Source organism: Rhinopithecus roxellana, chromosome 16 (genome assembly GCF_007565055.1).
Source record: "Rhinopithecus roxellana isolate Shanxi Qingling chromosome 16, ASM756505v1, whole genome shotgun sequence".
Lineage (NCBI taxonomy): Eukaryota > Metazoa > Chordata > Mammalia > Primates > Cercopithecidae > Rhinopithecus > Rhinopithecus roxellana.
Genome location: NC_044564.1, coordinates 115,688,679 through 115,710,432, shown reverse-complemented (window position 1 = coordinate 115,710,432; position 21,754 = coordinate 115,688,679). Strand labels below are relative to the sequence as shown.

The window sequence follows — 21,754 nt, the reverse complement described above, 5'->3', positions numbered from 1 at the left end:
GAAGTTACCACCCCTTTTCTAGAAATTTCTGCATATTCTGCCTCTTAATTTGCATATAATTAAAGGTGGGCATAAATATGACTGCAGAATTGCCCCAAACTGTTACAGTCAGCACACTGCCTATGGGGTAGCCCTGCTCTGCCTGAGCAGTCACGACGGAGCTGTTCTGCCACATCAATAAAGCTGTTTTCTTCTACCTTGAGCTCGCTCTTGAATTCTTTCCTGAGTGAAGCCAAGAACCCTCCCAGGCTAATCCCCAATTTGGAGCTTGTCTGCTCTACATCAGTAGAGCCAGGATTCAAACTTGGGCACACTGACTCCTGAGACTACATTAGCAATTCTGTTTTTGATGAACTTATCCTAATGAAATAATTGGAGATATTCTAACATTTATATACAGTAATGTTAATCAAGATAACATTTGTATATTAATTCAAAGTGGAACTGATTTTTTTTACAAATGGAGTAAGTTATATAAAGCATGAGATATTAGTGTTGATAGAATGCCATGAAGCCATTAAATCATATGTGATGGATGCCAAGTGGCTAACACAGGAGAATGTTCACAATAATTGTTAAGTGAGGAAGGCCAGATACCCAGCCACGACAAAGTGGATCCACACTCACATATATGACACACACAGGGAAGACCAGAGAGCTGTGGAGCTGAGGACTAGATTGTCACCTTGAGGTCAGACAGCTGAGGGTTTGAATGCTTGCTCTGCCACTTACCAGAAATGTGACTCTGGGCAAGATACTTGGCCGCCTTGGACCTATTTCCTCATCTGTAAAATGGGGGTAATAATACCTGCTCTGCAAAGTATATAAAGCTCTTGGCTGGGGCCTGGCCCAAAGGTTGCTCAAAATGCTCTCAGAGTTTATTACTGGGCAGGACCACTACAGGTAGCTCACTTTCTTCTTGATATCTTCTGAACTTCTCCACATTTTCCTTGGGTGGCTGAGGCCCAGAGACGGGATGAGACAAATGAGCACTAAATCACAAAGGATTATAATAGTCTGGTCTGGAAGCCCCCTGTATTTTCCATGTCTGATCTCAAGTGCCCAGCACAGGGCCTGGTCCAAAGGAAGGAACATTAGAGGAAGAGGAAAGGTAAAGCTCACACCAGCTCTGCTAGCAGCCACCTGGGCCATGGAGCCTGCTCTCTGCTGACCACTTCTCCTTCCCAGTGTCCAAGGGCCATAGTCATCCTGGCTAGTTCACTGCAGACCAAGTGGACCAGACCAGAGACAAGGTGGCTAGCTGCCCAAGAGTGGGAACAGGAGCCTCATGGCCCACTGCAGGGAGTACTGGTGGGGAGCACTAGCTTCCCTCTCCAGAAGGAGTCCCTAGAGCTCCTCATTTGCACCAAGGACCTGCATCCTGCCTGACTCCACCATGGTCCAGCATCAGCACCCTGCCCCAGGGCAGCTCCAACCCTCCAGCTGGCCACCAGCCAAGCTCTGCTTCTCAAATGGCCTAAATGACGTTTGCAAACCTCATCTGGTCATGTCAATTCTGCTGAAATCCTTTTCAGGTCTTCCAGCTGCTCTTTGGATGAAGTCCAAAAATCATACCACCAACTGCCAGGCCTGTTGCCCTCGCCAGCCTCCTCCAGCCCCTTTGCCTAGTTGTCCACTATACTTCAGACCTTGGTTCAACCTTCCTGCCCTCTGAGAAGGTGTCCCTCACCTCCTGGACAGGATCAATCCGCATATCGTGGGGTCTCTGAGCACCTCGGGCCTCTCACGTGGAGCCCTAGAGACCTAATCATGGTGTAAGTCTGCACTTGTCAATATGGTTGGCTTGTTTTTCTTTCTTGCTCACCTCTACACTCCCCAAGGGCAGGGACCATGCCTGCCTGTGTCCCTGATAGCCCCAGTGCCTCACACATGCTGACAGCTGCCCCTTCTGCAGCACCTGCCACGGGTCAGCACCGTTCTAAGCGGAAACACATCCTCTCAGGGTCCTAGCTTCTCTATCTCATTCTCAAAGTCCTGGATCCAACTCTGTGCTGGAGCTGACGAGCTCCCTTCCCTGCTGGATTGGAACACGGAATATGTGGGTAGATAGTAGATGGGCAGAGCCTTGGGCTCTGGAGGAAGAAGATGGGATGTAGCCTGGCTCTGGCCTGTACCAGCTGTGACGCCCTGACAAAGCTCCTTCTGGCAGGCAAACCCAAGGATCTGAAATACAGTCCCCCCACTGCCCAGCCATGATCCAGGCAAGGTCCCTTGGCCCTCTGAACTTTCACTCTTCTGCACCCTCAGTAGGGATGAAGTCCCTCACCTCAGGTTTCTCTCTTTCTTGGTCTTCCTCAAACCACCCATCTCTCCCACCCTTCAGTGTAGCAGAGGGATTGTCTTCTCACTAGGCCATAAGCACCTGCAGGCGGAGATGCACTGAAGGGATGATTGCATGGGGCTAATCCAGTTCTGTGCCCACAGGGCAAGCCCTGCCAGGTGTGACTGATTTATCTGTCAACAGCCCATAGTGGGTGCTCAATACACGTTTGTTGACTGAAGGAGGATGAACGGATGGGTGGCCCCAGACACCATGCACTGAGGTTCCACAGTGCTCTCAGCAGGGCCAGCAGGAGGAGCTGATGGAGTGTCTGCTACCACAGGAGCAGGGAGTGAGTCTGGCGGTGGGAGGAGACAGGCTCCTCTGGTCCCAGAGTGAGTTAGGCAGGGGCAAGCCTGGCCATTCAAAACAGCTGCTGATGCTCAGCATCAGGGGCCAGCACAGGCCTTGGGGGAAGCCAGCCCTACAGTCCCACCAGGTCACCTCCCATCCCAAAGGGGATCTGCTCAACAGTGAGGACCCTAGGACCCTCTTCCCAGAGTCCCACCCATTCATGCAGACACACAGCTTTCTCATCCAATCTCAGCCAAGTCATTACTCCCATCCAGGGAGGGCCTCTGCTTTAACCTTTTCCTGCCCATGCCACAGATCAGCCTAGGGCCCTGGCCCAGTTACCTGGGCCTCCTACCTAACCAGCCTGCCCGGGGGCCCCCTCTGTTCACCCTTGGCCTCAGGGCCAAGTGTCCAGGCAAAGGGCAAGATGTTTCCCCCTGGCATTTTATGCAAGTCCCAATGAGAGAAGCGGCCTCTGACTCCAATGTATTTTATAGAACCCACACCCTTGTCTGCTATACACAGATGTAAATGGGAGTCCTGTCCGTGAGGCCCCGAGTCCATGGTTTCCAGTCCCATGTGGCGGCAGGAGAACTCACTTGCTAGGGAGAAGCCTCAGTGGCCACACTCAGAGATGTGTCTCAGAATGCGAGGGGAAACAGCTGGCAGGCCCTCCTCCTACCATGGCACATCTGTTAGCAAGATTGGGGTGGGCTACCATGGTGCTGGCACTGAGGTCCCACAGTGCTCTGAGCAGGGCCAGCAGGAGGAGCTGATGGAGCATCTGCTACCACAGGAGCAGGGAGTGAGTCTGGGGGTGGGAGGAGACAGGCTCCACTGGTCCCAGAGCAGGCTAGGAAGGGGCAAGCCTGGCCATTCAAAACAGCTGCTGATGCGTGGCATCTTGATGTACCCACGGCCTCTGCAAAGCAGAAGTCTCCAAATGAGTTCCTGCCTCTCTGCCTGACCCGTGGGAGCAGGTTCCGCTGCCATTTCCTAGACAATGTCTTCATCGACCCGTGCCTCAGTTTCCCCATCTGTAAATGGGTATGGTATCTCCACCCATCTCTTTAGGTCTTTGTGGGGATCAAATGAGACCAGCCACATCAAATATACGCACAGTGCCTGGCACACAGGAAGGGTTCAGTATGGCTGGTACTATAATCAGTGTTCACCCTGTGAAAGCCCAGAGCACCTCCAGGCAGCTGCTAAGCACTGGACACCAGAGGCCTCCACTGCCTGCCTTCCAAAAAGAAACCCAGCCCAGCTCTGGACTTAGAGTCACAGATCTAGAGGGGCTGAGGTCAGTGCTCCTGCACCCTGCTCTGTCCCAAGACTCTGGCACCACAGATCCATATGCCCAGGACTACCACGTGAGGCCTCTGTCCAAAGCTCCCAGGCAAGCTGATGGGCCAGAAGGAGTCCTACTCCTTGACTCAGGAGAGCTGGGCTTTAGAGGCTGCTCAGCAGCTCACTGTGCATGGCCTGGAGCCAATCAGTTAAGGGCTTTCCTTAAGCCATTCAACCTTTGCAGCTGGGTTATCAAAGAATGGCCCTGGACCTGGCCCAACCAAAGCCCAGGGGTGCACTTCACCTGGTTACCCCACAGATGACACAGGCTGGGTTGGGAGGCCCCTGAGCCAGGAGCCCGTCTGCCCTCCACAGCTCCTTTGGCACAGGCACTGCTCTCTTAGCTTCAGGGACTTTAGCATCTTCCTTCCCCTCCTCCTATCTCTCCAGCCATTCCGCAAGCTTTCTTTTCCCATGACCTAAATGTTGCTGGCTCTGGCACTCCTCTTGGTGCTCTGAGTTTCTCACTTCCAATGCAGGTTCTCACTTCCAACAACCTTGTCCTCTGCCAGAGCTCCAGGAACAGACTGAAGAGCTCAGCAAGTGGTGTTCCCATATCATCAAAGCATCAGCCACTAAGATCTCATTAAAAGTGAACTCGAGTATTCCAAGAAGACTCCCTGTGGGAAGTGGCATTTCTGCGCCAGCCTCCCCCTGGCTCTATCTCCAGCTCAGAGCAGTCCTGAGTTCCATAATATCTCTCCATAAATGATCACTTGACCGGGCTACATGTTTCCACATGCAACATCATCTGAGTCCCCTCCTGGGACCCAGTTCAGTCCCCAAGGCTAATATCAGGGAGGTAAAAACTGTCTGGTGTTTGTAACTGTCTCTCACCTTGCACCCAGCACCATCCTTTCCACCCTACCTCCTCCCACACCCCTAACTTGGCCTGGACTAGCCTCCTTTCTCCCCTGTATCACCCCTGGTCTCCCGGCCTTGGCTCTGGTTCCCCACCCCCGCTTCATCCTCCTCATGGCATCTAGTGAGCTTTCTAAAACGTGATCTTTCCACATCCCTCCCCAGGATGCATCTTACAACACGGTAAGCCTTATGTTCTTAGTCTGACATTCAAGGCCAGCCTTCCCTGTTTAGCAAGAAATCACCTCTCTGCCCACTGCCCTGAAGGCTCTGGGTTCCAACTGCCCGACTCCCCCAAGTCTCTCCCAGCCGGAAGCACTGTGTCTCCAGATCAGGCACAGGGCCCAGCCCTGGAAAGGGGTCCAGAGGGTGATCCTGGCTTGGGTGGGAATCCCCCTCAGTGCCCCTGAAGCCCTCCCACCAGGCGCCCCTGGGAAGCACTTCAAACATGGCTCCAACCCCAGCACCCACCAGGCGCCCCTGGGAAGCACCGCAAATATGGCTCCCACCCCAGCACCCACTCCATGGCCACATCTCCAGCAAATACTCACTTTGGCTCCAGGAGGGCCGGGGAGACCTGGATTTCCATAAGGCCCAGGAGGACCCTGAAAGAGAAAAGAAACAAAAACAAATAAGGTGACAAAAAACAGGGGCCATCTCACCTCTGACTGCAATGCCTGGCACCTTCCCTCCACCCACTGGTTTATTATCTTCTCCCCAAACCAAGCCCTAGCAACACTGTCGTGGCCACTCAGCCTACTTTTGGGAGCACCCCCTTCATGCCTGGCCCTGTGGGAAGCACATCCCATGTGCCATCTCATTTGATCCTATTAACCGGGAAGGTAGGTCGTATTGTTATTACTATTTTGAAGACAAGGATGCTGATGTTCACAGAGGTTTGTAACTGTCTCAGATCACCCAGCTGCTAAGAAGCAGAGCTGGACCTTGATCTCGGAGCACAAGTCCTTCAGCCCTAAATTTTACCTCCTCTCCACACTCTCTCAGCCTGGCCCCGTCAGCCCTTCCCAGCTTCTTTAGGCTCAAACCACTCTTAGCTATGCACTTCCCTCCCATGTATCTGGTACTTTCTCTCCTCATTGCCTTTGCCCATGATGTTCCCTCATCTGGCAGCATCTTTTCTCATCCATCTGCTCTGCTTGAAACCTGATCCATCCTTCATGCCTGGCTCAAAGTGCTATCTCCTCCAGGGAACCCTCTAGTGCTCCTCCAGCTTCAAGTGGACTTTTTTTTTTTTTTAAGAGGCAGGGTCTTGCTTTGTGGCTTAGGCTAGAGTGTAGTGGTATGATCATAGCTAACTGCAGCCTCAAACTCCTGGGCTCAAGAGATCCTCCCACCTTAGCCTCCTGAGTAGTTGGGACTCCAAGCATGGGCCACCATACTTGGTTAATTTTTAATTTTTTTGTTTTAGAGATGGAGTCTTGCTACATTGCCCAGGCTGGTCTCGAGCTCCTGGCCTGAAGCAATCCTCCTGCCTTGGCCTCTCGAAGTGCTGGGATTACAGGCGTGAGCCATGGCAGCTGGCCCCAAATGGACTTTTGTATGAGTCTTTGGAGTTGAGAGCTCAAGAAGGATGCATTTGACCTCTTGTGAACAAAGGTGCACCTCTCCCATGGCTACAACATGTGATCAGACCCTTAGACCCCTGCAAGCTCCAAGCTTTCAAGGTCTTCCAGAGACCACAGAGCACCTGGGAACACTGGACCCAGAAAGTCCAGGAGGCTTGGTCAAGGTCATACAGCAGAGTTGTGGCCAAGTGAGATCAGGGTCCAGGGCCTGGTGGTTTCAAGTCCAGAGTTTATTCATGGTGCTGGATTTTCCCAGTCCATATCCAAGTTCCCCTATAACAGCTGGGTCCTGTTATGTCCACTTTCTCCAGCAAGGGCCCTGGCCTAGAGTCTTCCAGCCCAGTAATATAAATAGAGCCCTACGAGTCGGGTAATACTTGAGGGTTTTTGTCTAGCAGGAATAATCTGGGGCATAGGAGATGAGGAGAAGCACCCCAAAGGGACCAGTGGTCTTCCCCGCCCAGTCAGCCTCTAGGCACACTGCCCTCGTCCCTGCCTCTCTTGATTCATCGGGCTAACTGTGTGTGAACTGCTTTCTTCTTCCCTCTCTGAGGCCAGCTTCCCAGCTGCAGCCTGTCACATTCCAACCAAGGCACCTCCCTCTTCCTCTCTTCCTTGATGCCTGAACTGGGACCCTCCCCTTCTCCGAATGCACCGGGAAGGAACAGTGTCCAGAGCACACTGAGCCTGGAGAGTTTCTCAGTGCCACTTGTGACCCTCCTTCCAAAATAATCAGCCCTCCTGCCCTCCCCTGCAGTCCACCAAACACTGTCTCCTGGCATGCAACAAAACCTGGAAGCATCGAGACTGGGTCCCAGTTCTGAGCCCCACTTCGCAATCCCCAGCCTCAGTCTCGCCCTCTGTTCTGTAAATGACTGGGACCCAGTAGTCTCTAAGGAATCTGGAACACCCCCCGATGTTTACACCAGCCCAGGCTCATGGAGTCTAACCAGGTCTAACCACAAGCTCAGTGGGAACTGGACAGAGTTTGGGAGGGGGTGCTGAAGGAAGGGTTCGTGACACCCAGTTCCACCAGAGCCAGGCGTGGGCTGCACAAGGTCAGGGGTGGCTGCCTCTCCCCAGTCATGCCCCCAGCTGCCCCATAGATGGTGGGCCAGAGCACTCAGCTCCCCCATCTGCAGCTTCTGAAGGTGGGGGCTTCCTGTTTCCCTGCGCCCCCACCATCCCCACCCCTCTCCAGCCTTGCAGAGAAACGAGGCACATAGTTGACTGAAAGCCAAGCAGACTGATTCTATAAATGCTGCAGCCTAGAAAGCCAGGTGGGGGAGTCTCTGGGATTCCCCAACATCCCTCCATGGGCTAGGGGAATATGTGGAGGTAGGAAGGGGCAAGACACAGAGCTTTGGGCGACTTCAGGTAAGAATGTCCCTCCTTAAGCCCCTCCAGAGCCCCCATCTGTGCAGAGAGGAGCTGGGATTGTTTAATCCAGCATTCTATTATCTTTAGAATTTTATAATATATGGAATTTCCAGTCTAGAAACAGGATGATGGTACAGTGGCGGGCGGGGGGGGGGGGGGTTGGGGTGGCTTGCAGGGAAAGAGCCTAGAAGCGTGTCAGGAAAGTCATTCACCCAGAGCTAGGTGAAAACTTAGAAACGCCTTACCATGACCCCAGGCTTTATAGATGGGGAAACTGAGGCTAGGAGGAGGGAAGGGACTTGCCTAAGATTCCACAACTTCTTGGTGGAAATATTCTTGACTCTTAGATTAAAACTCTTCACCAATCATTTGCCCAGCATCTCCTGCACGCAGGGCACTCTGCTAGGCATCATGTAGGAGAGAGAGGTAACCAAGGCCTATCTCTGAAGTGGCTCAGGTGAGTACCCAGAAAAATAAGCACAATAGATGCTTAAGATGGTAGGCTCTGGGCCAGGTGCAGTGGCTCACACTTGTAATCCCAGCACTTTGGGAGGCCGAGGTAGGTGGATCACTTGAGGTCTGGAGTTTGAGACCAGCTTGGCCAACATGGTGAAATCCCGTCTCTACTAAAAATACAAAAAATTAGCTGGGTGTGGGGGCATGTGCTTGTAATCCCAGCTACTTGCAAGGCTGAGGCAGGAGAATCACTTGAGCCTGGGAGGTGGAGGTTGCAGTGAGCCCAGATTGCTCCATTGCACTCTAGCCTGGGAGACAGAGCAAGACTCTGGCCAAAAAAAAAAAAGAAAAAAAAAAAATGGTAGGCTCTGGAGGCAGACTGCCCGGGTTCAATCCTGGCTCTGCCATTTACTCTCTTTAACTTTATCTGAAGTAACTAAACCTTTCTGAGCCTCGGTTTCCTTATCTGTAAAATGGGAATAGATTGAAACCTATTTCTCAGGATGGCTGGAAAGGTGGAATGAGATCCTGCACACATGGCTCAGCAAACAGAGTTCAGTGGTCAATGAGAGCTTTGAGAAAATGGCCCACGCCATCCAGAGGGAACAAGGGAACCACTGCAGGAGTTCCAAGAAGGGAGTGGTCATCAGAAATAAAGGTGGTGTTTGCTCTTAGACATGAATGGAGGAGTTTACAAAGGAGGACAGCCAGAGCAAAACCGCAGAGGCTGGGGGGCTCAGGAGGTTGGGGAAGGGAGTAGGCTGCCTAGGTCAACGGCCTCATCCTGGTCCCAGGCTGCACGGTGCCATGGGCTAGCAGCATCTGCGATATCTATGTGGTCCCCCGAGGGCACGTGCTTCATGCAGGCTCTGAAGCCAGGAAGAAATGCCGCTTCAGATGGCAGATTCCAGAGCCCTGGGCCCAGGGAGCATAGGGCCAGGTCTGGAGGGAACTAAGGCTTGGGTAATTGCATAACCAGAACCATTCGCTGGGCTCAGAGCTAAAAATATGCCCCAGGCAGCTATCTCTGCCAGGGCCTTACCAGGCACCCAGCGTGGGAAAGGCTGATTCAGCCTGGGCACAGATGCCGGGTGCTGTTGGTCTCAGCCCTCTAAGGGAAGCAGGTAGGTCTCCCTCTAAGGGGATCTCCAAGGGTTCCAGCATATGGGTAAGAGCCTGGGTTCCAGTCCTGGTTTTATTGTTTCCTACTCAGTTTCCTCATCTCTAAAATGAGAATGATCACACTGTCCCATGGGAGCTTGGGGTGGGCGTGAGAGGTCAAATAAGGCAGAATAAAAGAAGGTGCCAGGACATCACATAGGAGCTATTTTATTTTCCCTCTGGGGCTTGGGCTAGCTCAGCGAGCCACTGCAGCCTGCCAAGCCCGGCCTCTCTCCAGAAGGAAGAACTCAATTCCTCCCTGGCACGGCCCCTCCAGGTACCTATGTCCGCATCCCTACCCCAGGAGAACCCTGCAGAAACAGGAAGAGGGATGCAAGGGCCATATATTCCCCAAGTCAGCTTTTTTCCTGGAGAAACACTGAAGCCTATCAGCCGAGGGCATGTGATCCTCAGGCTTCCCCACCTTCCCCACCCCAAGCTGCAAAGGGTGATATCCCCAATGGACAACTGAGACCTACAAGAGGTCATTGCTGTTCCATGCCATATCTGTCCATAGAGCATGCCTGAGAGCCCTAAGTCCACTCCAAATGGATAAAGCAAAATATGGGTGCCAGAGATGGGGAGGGAAGAACCTGAGGACACACAGCAAACCTGAGACCTCTGGGGCAGTGAGACGCAGGCCAAAACAGCCAACCAGAGTTTCAAAGGACAGCGTGAGATAACTCACCCGAGGCCCACGTGCACCAGGGATTCCAGGTAGCCCAGGCAGCCCAGGGGGACCCTAAGGAAAAAACAAGACAGACAGCATTAGACAGTGCTCACTGGCAGCAGAGAATGGGCTCAAACAGTCATTCAACAATCCCGCCTACAGCTGTGGGCATGCATAGTCCACGGCTCAGAGGAGGAGTCCCCTGAGGTCCCTTCCCTGAGAAACTCATGGTCTTTGGAGCTTCTGGGCTTTGGTAGCTACTATTCAGTCACTGAAGCTCTCACCATTTTATCACCCAGCTAACTTAGGGTGTCACCTCCTCCAGAAAGCCTTCCCCTAGTTGGACAAAGTCCCTTCTTTTCCTCTATTTTAAAGACCACTGTCTTACTTGGGGAATTATCTGCTTAGAAGCCTGTCTCTCCCATCAGATGACGGTCTCCTCAAAGGAACTAAGGGGATATGAGTCATCTTTCTATCCCCAGGGCTCAGTCAAACGTTTCATAAAATAAAACAGCCAGAAACCTCAGAGCTCAGCCAAATTCTCTGCAGAATCAGAACAGAGAAGGGACTTGGCCAAGGTCACACGAAGTATCTCTGCCCCACAAAGAGGCGGCACAGCACACAGAGCACGGCATGGGTTTTTGAATCAGACGCTCCTGGGTTCAGATCCCTGCCTGTCACTGACAAAACGCCCAAGTCTTTAGCCAGCTTATGCCCATACAAACGGAGGCAATAAAACACTCCCCATGGGATTCCAAGGATGACATGAGAGATGATAAATGTGTAGCACAGTGCCTGGTACGTAACCGGCACTCAAATGTGCTATCTGTTCCCATGGTCACAGCATGGTCCAGCCTTCATCACCACTCCCCAAGAACCTGCAGCAGCCCCCTCAGTGGTCCCCCTGCCTCTACTCTCTCCTCCACTCCCTCCCTTCTGCAGTCCTCCTCCACACAGCCTCATTCACCTTCCAAAAGCCCTCCCCTGCTCAACAACATTTAAGAGCTCCCCATTTCCCACAAGTGAAAGACGTAACGCTGAAGCTCAGCATTTAAGGAACATCTGTGTATCTTCATCTCTTTTCTCTTTACACAGGAAGGGAGGCAGCCGAGCAGACTTACTAAACCATGAGCTGGTCTTTGTTCAAATCCTGTCTTTACCACTTAATAACTGCAGACTTCCTGCAGTTCCTCCCACTTATCTGAGTCTCAGATGCTCCCTGTTAAGATGGGTCCAACAACTACTGTTGCATCTACCTCGAAGGAGTAAATGAGGATTAACTAAGCGCCTGATGTGAAGAACTGTGCCTGAAGCCTTCAAAGGAAGCCAGGCTTTCGAGGATGTGTGAGGCCTGGGGAATTCATTTGTTTCAAATAACCATCAACGAGATTCCAGGTTTCCTGCCCAGAGTTAAAATCGGTGTTGAAAACCCAGTCCGGTTTGGCTGGTAATTAATCCAGATCTCACGCTGGGCAGCCTCGGCTCACAGTTCTGGCCTGTGAACACCACGTGCTTGCTCGTCCATGAATAAAAATCAGAGGAGAGATCCAGACAGGCAGATATGGGTACCAAGGTCACTGGGCAACAACCCTGAGCAGAAAGAGGAGGGACTGTTTTGTGACCTCGGGCAAGTCCCAGCTACCTCTGAGCATCTGGGGACCTCTGGCCAAATTGTCGGCAGAGCTCAATGGCCGGGTAGAGGAGTTGTCTGGTTTTGCAGGTTCTGGACTCTGGGTGCCAGTCTTACCTACTTCTCCTCTCCAGCTGCCTCTGGGCAATAGAGTATGGTGTAACGCCAAGGGCCTGGGTTCACATAGGGCACCACCCCCCCCCCCCCCCCCCCCCCACCGCTTACTAGCTGGGTGGCTTTGAGCAAAGCTATTTCCAGGCTCCAAGCCTTTGTTTCTATTGCTCTAAAATGAGGTTAATAATAGCACCTAGCCGACAGATAATCTATAACAAGTGCTAATCCTGGTGTCTGGCACCCAGTTAATGCTCAAAAAATGTTAGCTGTTATTTCTGTTAAGCAAGCTTCTGGAACGTCCTCAACTCAAAATTTTAAGCCACCCTCCTTCACGTCTGTTTCTAGGGGACAGTAAGAGATGTCCCTTCTTAGGAGGCCCTCCTTGACCCAACTGTCCCAGGTGGACCCAGAGTTAAAGAAAAAGCAAGGGGCTGAGACGAAGCACACTGTGGTATACCATACTATTTCAACAGATAAGAAGCCAGAGGGAGGTTCAGAGAGGCAAAGTGACTTGCCCAGTACCACACAGCTAACAAGAAGCAGAGCCTGGATTCAAACCCAGGACCACTGGAACTGTTCTCCTACCCTGGGCAGCTGCCACACAATCTTGGTCAAGTGTGACTCTAACTAGGTATGTGGCCTTGGGTAAGTCCCTTCCCTTCTGTGGGCATCTGTGAAGTAAAGATCCTGGAACCTTCTTGGCACTGGCATTTCCTGAGTTGCGGAGAGCCAAGGTGGGGGTAATTTCCTCTGCTACGTTATCAGGTGAAGAGGAAAAGCAAGATTCTTCCCATGTCACAGAGGAGAAGGCCAAGGCCCAGGGGGGTGAAGGGCTTGTCCAGGACTCTGGGGAGGAACAGGCTCCGTGGGTGCAGCTCCTTCACGGACCCTGGTGGGGCTGCAGCTGCAGAGGCCTGGACACTCCCTCTTGGCATGTCTTCTGCCCCAGAAATAGGGGCATCCAGGATAGAGTCTGACCTCATCCACCACATCTGCAGAGCAGACTCTGAGTGCCACTCAGGACCCAGGATCCAGCCTGGTGATGTCAGCCCACAGGCCGACTCCTTGATGGGCCGGCCCTAGCTTCAGGTCTGGCCAATCCCTTCACTCCAGACCTTCAACCTGGGTGGGGACCCAGCTGCCCAGTGCTAGCCATGGGCTGGACCCTCCCCTACTCAGTGCCCACTTTGTTCGTGGCAAGCATGGGTGGGTGCCCCCTGGCCCCTCTCCCCTGATCCGAGACCCTGCCTGTTCTCTCTGCAGTGGAAAAACGCTGCCATTTCTTTCCAGGGCCTGAAGCCTGAGCGGGTGACTCTGGGATGATTCACGAGGCCGGGGTGGGATTTTCCACTTCACGCTGCAAACAACGGGGCCTCTGAGAGGGCCCGGAGCTGAGGGGGAGCAGAGCGGGGGCTCAGGCCTGCCTGGGGGAGGTGGAGGAGGCCTGGGCTCCAGGCGCACGCAAACAGAGCCATGGAAACAGCCAAGCAGACCCCTCAGGGCTTCCCCCAAGGGTCCTGGCCTCTGACAGCCAGATCTAGGGGATCCCCATCCTACGGAACAAGTCCACCCTTGTGTCCAGCTACAAGAGCCTCTGCCTGCCAAGCCCTGCAGAAAGAAAGCAGCGCTAGCTGGCATGGCCCCTGGCAGTAAGCGAGAGGTTTTACAGGCCTGGGGTTTAGGAGACAAAAGTCTGAACCTAGGTGTGCGGCTAACTACCGTGTGACCCTGAGCAATGTCCTTTTGATCTCTACACTTCGACTCTGTGTCTGTAACCTGTTGGGGGTAGTTAGGGAGCCTCAAAGGGCTCTCCCATCTCTGATTATCTGAGCTCATGATTATTCCTAAGAATTCCCACAGGGCACCCAGACTTCCCCAGCCTCTGTCCTAGGAAGGACCTTCTGGAACAGAGCTTCTTGGCATCAATACAGCTTTGTATGGCTTTGAGTGAGTTACTTCATCTCCCTGGGCCTCCAGACCTCAGTTTGTCCAGCTGTGAAATGGGAATGTAATACCCATATTCTGAGATGGCATGTGCATGCTGGTTCTTCTCCATTTACTCCCCAGATCCATGCTGTGCCCTGGGAAGCTGACTTCTACAGATTATACCCCTGCCTTCCTTGACCTCTAGCTTCCAGCTGGGTTTGGCCAATGGGAGACCCCAGAAAGAGAGTGCACAGAAGGGAGGACAGGCTATTTCTCTCCCTGTGCTCTCTCTGCTGTGCTATAATTTGGCTGTAGCTGTGTCCTCCCATGGCCCCTGCTTCTGTGGGGAGACCCCTGCTCAAGGTTTTAACTCTCACTAGATTCTGGGAACACCTTTCCCTGGGACCTTCTGGTCTGGCTTTAAAAAAAAATGGGGCAGTCCTCCCCTAAACCGCCTCCTGTCTAGCTGACATGTGTCATGACACTCATCCATTCAGGCTCCCAAGCTGTCCCTGCTCCACCGACTAGCCCCAGGTTAACATTTTCATAGCACAGTTCTCCAAGCAAATGTGAGACTATGTCCAGACCCTCCCAGTTCTCTCAGTGCACCGAAGTCACCACCTCGACACCCACCATCAGTCCACAATCACAGCCACGACAATCTACCAGGACCCAGGTTTCATATGTGCTTTACCTCCCGCATCTCACTGAATCCATGTAACGACCCTGGAAAGGTAGGTGGCACCGTATCCCCATTTTATAGAGGCAGAAATGGAGGCTTAGAGAGGTTAAGTGATTTGCCAAAGGTCGCACAGCACCAGGCATCTAGAAGACATTCAGTTAACAATTGTGCAAAGACTGAATGGATGGCTGGATAAGGGAATGGTTCAAACCCAGGTTCGTCCCAAATCCAAAGACTACGTGCTTTTGCAGTCCACATGGCCTCCTCATCTGCCTGACAGCAGAGTTCTGGGTAACCTCAAGGAGCCCCGTCTGGGAGTCAGGACGACCTGCATTTCATAAGGATCAATTTCTTTCGTTCATTTCACAGATAGATAGTCACAGAGCACGTGCTGTGGGCCAGGCCCTTAGCTGGGTCTTCCCGACGGGACATTTGCAAAAAGTGCAAGCGTGGGCAAATGCCAGTGGCCTGATCGTGAATAAATAAGGCCTTGACTCGCCTCCTCTCAGGCGTGGGGCTTCTGTGCAGCTTCTGTGCAGCGCTGTGAACCGCGGCCTCCCCGCCCCAACTCACCCAGGGCCAAGCTCAGTTTTTCCATGCTCCCCCCTCCTGGGGCTCCCATAGAGCTCCCTCACTCAGCAGCTACAACTCCTGGCAGGCCTGGGCCCAGAACTCTGTCTCAGCCTCTGCCAGTTGCTCTTGTGCCCTGAACCCCAAGGAACAGGTTTGCACATGCAAACACAGCCACTGCACCTCTCTAAAACACTGAAAGGCCGCACAGTTATGTCTAAGGGGGAGAGCTGTCCCAACACTCTGTTTCAGTAGGAGACTGAGCACTGGGGAGAGGAAAGAATTTCCCCAAAGTCACTCAGCAAAACTAGGTAAGATGGCCCAACTTACTTCATTTCTACTCCAGCTTTTTTTTGAGACAGAGTCACACTGTTGCCCAGGCTGGAGTGCAGTGGCATGATCTCGGCTCACCACAACCTTCACTTCCCGAGTTCAAGGGATTCTCCTACCTCAGCCTCCCAAGTAACTAGGATTACAGATGTGTGCCACCATGCCTGGCTAATTTCTATATTTTTGGTAAAGACAGGGTTTCACCATGTTGGTGAACTCCTGGCCTCAAGTGATCCACCTGCCTCGGCCTCCCACAGTGCTGAGATTACAGGTGTAAGCTACCACGCCCAGCCTCTACTACAGCTTTATATGCAAATAAAATTTACGCACATTTTCAGGCCACCCTCCCCACCAGAGGTGGGAGCTATTATCATCTTATGTTCTACAGAAACAGGCTCAGCATGGATCAGTCAGAGCTAAAAGGGGTGGAGCCAGGATTTGAACCCAAGTTTGCATGTCCCCAGATGGGGGACAATTAAGCTCTTCTCCCAGGCAGCTGGAGCTTCTGCTCTGCTGGGCTTAGATCCTGGATGTATATGGGGGTCAAGGGAAGACAGCAGAGGCCAGAAAGAATGAGAGTTCATTTTATCACCATTCAAAGATGCCTCTTCCATTACATTATTCTGGTATCTGGTGAAGAAGTGACCAGGTTGCCATCTGCTACACAGTGGACAAAGATTCTACCTGGTTCCTCCTGGAGTAAGTCTATGTTCCAAGCTGGGGGAGGGTGGGGACAGGGGATAGCATGGGGCCTGAGGCAGGGATGTCATCTGGGCAGGTTGGTGTCTTCCCCTTGTCCTCAGAAGTCAGGGCTGGAAGAGCAGAAAGAGCCTCGGCCCTGGCCAGAAGTCAGGCACCACAAGTTGCATCCCAGCTCCTTCAGGAACATGCTGGGTGCCTTTGGCCGGGTCCTTTATCGCTTTCCAGCCCCTGTTGGATCATCTGCGGGGCAGGGGTGAACACACACAGACTGCCCTCCTCAACCAGTTTCCATGAGGTCCTAAAGGAGACACCGTGCCTGTGGAAGTAGCTCATAAACTTGATGGGTTATCGAATCAGAAGATTCTTTAGGCCAGGCACAGTGGCTTAAGCCTGTCATTCTAGTGCTCTCAGAGGCTGAGGCAGGAGGATCGTTTGAGGCCAGGAGTTTAAGACCAGCCTGGACAACATAGTGAGACCCAGACTCTACAAAAAAGTGAAAAAAATAGCTGGACATGGTGGCATGTGCCTGTAGTCCCAGTTACCTGGGAGGCTGAGGCAGGAGGATGGATTGAGCCCGGGAGATTAAGAATGCAGTGACTTGTGATCGCACCACTGCACACCAGCCTGGGTGACAGAGTGAGACCCTGTCTGGAAAGAAGAAAGAAAGAAAGAAAGAAGGAAAGGAAAGGAAGGAAGGAAGGAAGGAGGAAAGTAAAGACGAAAGAAAGAAGAGAAAGAAGAGAAAGAAAAGAAAGAAAGAAAGAAAGAAAGAAAGAAAGAAAGAAAGAAAGAAAGAAAGAAAGAAAAGGATGGAGATGGAGGGAGGGAGGGAGGGAGGGAGGGAGGTTGGGAGGGAGGGAGGGAAGGAAGGAAAAGAAGAAAGAAAAAAAGAAAAAGAAAGAAGAAAAATAAATAAACGAAACCAAAGAAAGAAAGAAAGAAAGAAAGAAAGAAAGAGATTCTTTAGATTTTGAGTCCTTCCTTTGAGACCAGGGACAGGGACAGTAGTGACTCTTGTCTGAAGCCCCCAGTCCCCCAGATCTGAGTCCCAGAGCCTCAGAGTGGACACTCGGGGCAGTGGGATGGAATGTGCTAGTCTTGGAGTCTAGAGTCTGGAATGTAAACTTCAACTCTGCCTCCTCCATGTTGCGTGGCCTTGGGCAGGTCCTGGCCCTCTCTGAGCACAATTTTCTCATCTGCCCAATGAGGAAAGTCGAACTAAGTCATCCCCAAGCATCCACTGACTGACCAGGTTCACTTCAGTGCCCCCTCTTTTTCAAAGAGATTTGGCAGGAGGCCTCACTTCCTGCTAACCCAGAGCCCCGAGCCCCAGGAAAAAGTATTTGACTCAGACATACAGAAGACCCAAGATTCTATAGAATCTGCCCTGAGCCAGATCCTCTCCTCTCTCCACACCACACACATTCTTGGGAGGGAGGGCTGGCCTCCTCCTCACGGCTAGGTTGTGCTGTGTGGCCAGAGTTGAGACCACGGACCTCACCATGTCCTGTCAGGAGGGGACAATTCCCCTTTTGACCTCACCACCATTGAGCCCAGCACACACACAGCGTGGGAAGCTGAGTTGTCAGGGCCCCAAGGCACTTGGTGCCAGAGTTGGCCTGGGTTGGCTGGAGAGGTGAAAAGGGTTCCTCGTTCTTTCCACAAGAAAGAGGTGGCTCCCAACTCTTTACGCTGCCAATTTCAGAACACGGAACTTGAGCAGAACGTTGACATAATTGCAAAGCAATGCATACAGTTTCCATAAGTTCGACAATATGGTTATAATAAAGGCGGACTCTCAGTCCCCTTGGAGACAGGCTGGATAAATATTATTCCTAATGATTATTAAAACTCATTAAGTGTGTTTGGAAGGCCTGGGAATTCCCAGCATCTGCCACTGTCTCCGCATTGCAGGGAGCCCTAACCTCAAACACAGAGCCCAGTGGGAGAGCCGGCTTCAGGAAGGAGAGAGAGAGGCCACCACACGGTGGTCGTCTCCAAGGCGGGAGAACACAGCAGAGCCCCGAGGCTTCTGGAAACGCCATCCCATCATTCCCCACCCAGAGGAACTGGCCTCCAGCTGTGGGAAGGTCGTTGCCCCTGGAGACGGTCCCAGGCAAGCCAGAGATATCGACCCTGAGACCATCCTGCAAGTTGTGTTCTTTCTTCTCCCTTCCTCTTCCTTTTGGCCCACGCTGATCTTCCGCACCCCAAACTCCTACGGCGGGTTACAAATCAAACCCCTGCAGGCGCTGGGCAGGCAGGTAACATAAACAGGTGAAAGGACAGGTCGGAAGACTCAGTCAGGAGAAGTGGGGACCAGCACAGACAAGAACAGACTTGTTCTAATGGGGTGGCTCAAGCGCCATTGCATCTCCCACTTTCCAAGAGAAGCTGGTTGCTGAGTCTTTTTATAAGAAATCTCTCACATTTTTCAAATGTTAGTAACTTATTGGATTTTTAAAAAAGGACACTGCACGTGCCAAACAAAACATATCCAGAGCTCCCCATGTGTGACCTTTGTCTGCAACTCTCAGACAAGCTGATGGCCAGAAGGACCCCTGCTCCATGAGCTGGGAGAGCAGGGCTTTGGAAGCCGCTTACTCACTGCATGATCTGGGGCCAGACAGCTACGGGCTTTCCTTAAGCTGTTCGACCTTTGCAGCTGGGTTAGCAAAGAATGGGCTTGGACCTGGGCCAACCAAAGCCCGGGGGTGCTCTTCACCTGGGGTTAACCACCAGACTTAAGTCTGTCCCAGTGGATCACGAATCTGGAGCAGAGTAGGCAATGATGCATTTAGCAGAGCCAGAGGAGCCAGGGGCTTGGCTGGAGCCGAGGATGTGCCCATAACCAGCTCCCTGCTCTAAGCTGCTCCTTTTCCTTCTTTACCAGGGGCAACCACTTGACCAATGCCCCAGTCCCCCACTGGAGCTCCACGCAGCATGCAGACCCCACTCAGTCTTACCGGCAAACCACAGTCTCCCTTGGGCCCCGGAGGCCCCATCAGCAGAGGGAAAGGCGTAGATCCTGCCAGGTGGAAGAACGAATAGCCACTGCTCGTGGGCCAGGGGCTGGAGGACAGGAATTGTGCTGGGGCCAATACCAGGGCTGAGGTGGTCTGCTGACTGGGCTGGGACTGTCTGGGGTTAGGCCTGGTTGTCAGATCGCTCAAGGGGACATCCCTGGCTGCCTTCCCAGGTCTGAGGGGGATGGGCTTCCGGGGGCTGCTCTCAGGTCCGGCTTTCTTTGAGGCTTCCGATCCAGTGGGCTTCTTGTTTCCAGTAGGAGCTGAGCCAGGAGTGGGGATGGCAGGTGCTGTTCTGGGAGCGCTGGTGCCCGAAGTTGGAGGCACCATTGTGGCTGGTGGCCAAGTCGTCCTGGTAGAACCAGGAGTAGGGGAAGGAGATGAGGATAAAGCAGTAAATGGGGGAGGTTTGTGGGTGCTGGTGCGGGCAGAGGCCGGCTTACTGGCATGGTTAGTCATCTTGGCCTCAGTCTGAGCTAGTGTGGGAATGGGTTTTTTAGAGGAGCTGGTGGTAGAAGGTAGGGGCTGGGTGCTGGGCAGTGGGGGCCTGGGCATTCCTTGGTTCCTCTGGATGGGCTTCTCTGCAGGACGGGATACTTTGGCAGGAATTGGACGGGAAGTAGGTGGTACTTGCTTCTGAGTGGGTGGGGCTGACTTTGTAAATGAAGGTGCAGCTGTTTTCTGGGTAGGATGGGGGCTTTTGACGGGGACAATTGAAGTAGAAGGGGCTGAAGGCTTGGTAGGGAGGCTTTTGGGGATTTTGGTGGCTGTGATCTTCCGTGATGGTTGAGCGGCTGCAGGGCGAGGCGTTCTGGTAGAGCCACCAAGAGAGGCTGGGAGCACGGGATCAAGTGTGTTACTGGCTGACAGCTTGGCAGGCAGAAGTGGGGTTTGGGCTGGGCCTCGCACCGCCACATGCTGGTGAGGGTTTGTGGGGCTAGTCCTTTGGGGCTTGGTGGGAGTGGCGGGTACCACAGTCCCCTTGGGTCCCCTGCCTGCTGGCTGTGACCCCAGGGCTGGTGTGGCAGTGGTCAAGTTCTCCAGGCCTAGCAAGGCGAGGTCAGACTGGAAGGTGAAAGGTCTGCCAGGGTCTTGGGAGAAGAGAGGCCCCAGTGGGGACTGGTACGTGTCAGCCTGTCCACACTGCTTCCTCAGGTGGGTACAGTAATTGTGAGCGACCTGCGTCACAGGGTAGATACTGAACTGGCACAGAGCACCTTCAAACTGGACTGCATGCGGGTTCATCTTCCCAAAGAGGAAGGAGCCCCCGGGGTCGAGTGCAGGGTCCCTGTGGAAAGGCAGCAGGACAGGCACCCGGCGCTGCCCGCAGGCGGTCACCAGAGTGACTGTGCGGCCTTGGAGCTCGAGGGCCAGGTGGTGCCAGTGCCCGTCGTGCATGTCGAGGTCGAAGGCCACCGAACGCCGGGACCCCAGGTGGACGACTGTCTTGCCGGGGAGGAACTGCAGGCCCAGCTGCAGCTTGTGTTTCCGGCTGCGGACAGCGAAGAGGAAGGCATGGTTCACCCGGTGGGAGCAGAGGCTCAGCACCAGCGCCAGCTCTGTGCCCAGGGAGGCAGGAATGACGGAGCCCGTGGGAGCCTGGAGCCGGGCCCGCTGCGTAAAGATGAAGCCAGACTGGAAAGGAATGACTCCCGGGGGTGCAGGGCTCCCGGCCTTCGTCCAGCTGAGGCCCAGCCGCTGGAGGACGTCCACATCTGAGAGGGAAGGAAAAGGGGAGAGGACACAGTCAGGGCCTGCTCCAGCCTGCCCCACCCCCACCACCTAAGGGGCACAGACAATGTGGACAGTCCACCCACAGCTACCTGGTCCTTTTTCATTCATCTAAAAATAATGCCGCCCCATGGTGGTGGCTGAGAGGGCAGCGTTGGAACCATCTGGCAGGGATTGTGACCCCTTATCTGGCTGCATAATCTTGCATACTGGGGTTAAAAAACAGACTCTGGAGCCAAACTTCCTAAGTTCTAATCCTACCCCTAACACTAATCTTGTGACTTTAGTGCCTCAGTTTTCCCATCTATTAAATGGAATAGTAACAGTCCCAACCTCAGAAGGATGTAACAGTTACATGAGTGAATACATTTTTTAAGTGCCTGGTACAAAAGCAGCACTTTCAAATAATAACTAATACTAAAAGTAATGATAATCACCAAATGCTCTTGCTGAGAGTGTTAGAGGCTGCGCAACAGTGACATGTTATACTCCCCTTTTTCTCCACCAGGAAAGCCATCTCCTCCAGGAGATGTCCCATAAGTGAGGGACAAGGGTGACAAGAATAGACCTGTCACCAGAGCTTGGTAAAGGATATCCCAGGGGTCTGACAGGTTTCACCATCTCCTCAGGGACCCACCCATTCCCCTTCCCACTCCCAAGGTGTCTCTACCAGGCTACGGGGCTGCTATCTGCTATCAGAAGGGTTATGGCATTTCTGCTGACTCCTCCTCCTCCCCACAGGGCTCTGGGGGGAGAAGGGGAAGCAATCAAAGCATCCCTGCAACCTCTGTCCTCTGGCAAAGTGTATGGATATCTGAATGTGGTCTGGCCAGGTCACATCCACCCAATAATTATGTCAGCAGGGCTTGCCAGAGCAAAAGCAAAAGGAGGGCTTCCAGAGTGTTTATGGAAAGGCTTCCTGACCTTTCCCCTCCCAGATCATT

At 53.1% G+C, this 21,754-nt stretch overlaps 1 protein-coding gene across 5 annotated transcripts in view; it reads right to left on the bottom strand.

Moving 5' to 3' along the window:
- Positions 1-21,754, bottom strand: part of COL27A1 (collagen type XXVII alpha 1 chain) — a 159,753-nt gene that overhangs the window by 126,147 nt on the left and 11,852 nt on the right. For all 5 annotated transcript variants that reach the window (XR_004054043.1, XM_030920179.1, XM_030920181.1 and 2 more), the window contains exons 3-5: positions 19,020-20,794; positions 10,118-10,171; positions 5,398-5,451 (exon numbers count right to left, since the gene is read on the bottom strand). Coding sequence is in view for 4 of the 5 variants with exons in the window: in XM_030920179.1 (XP_030776039.1) it covers positions 5,398-5,451; positions 10,118-10,171; positions 19,020-20,794 (1,883 nt within the window). In the remaining variant the exon portion in view is untranslated. The remainder of the gene's footprint in view (positions 1-5,397; positions 5,452-10,117; positions 10,172-19,019; positions 20,795-21,754) is intronic.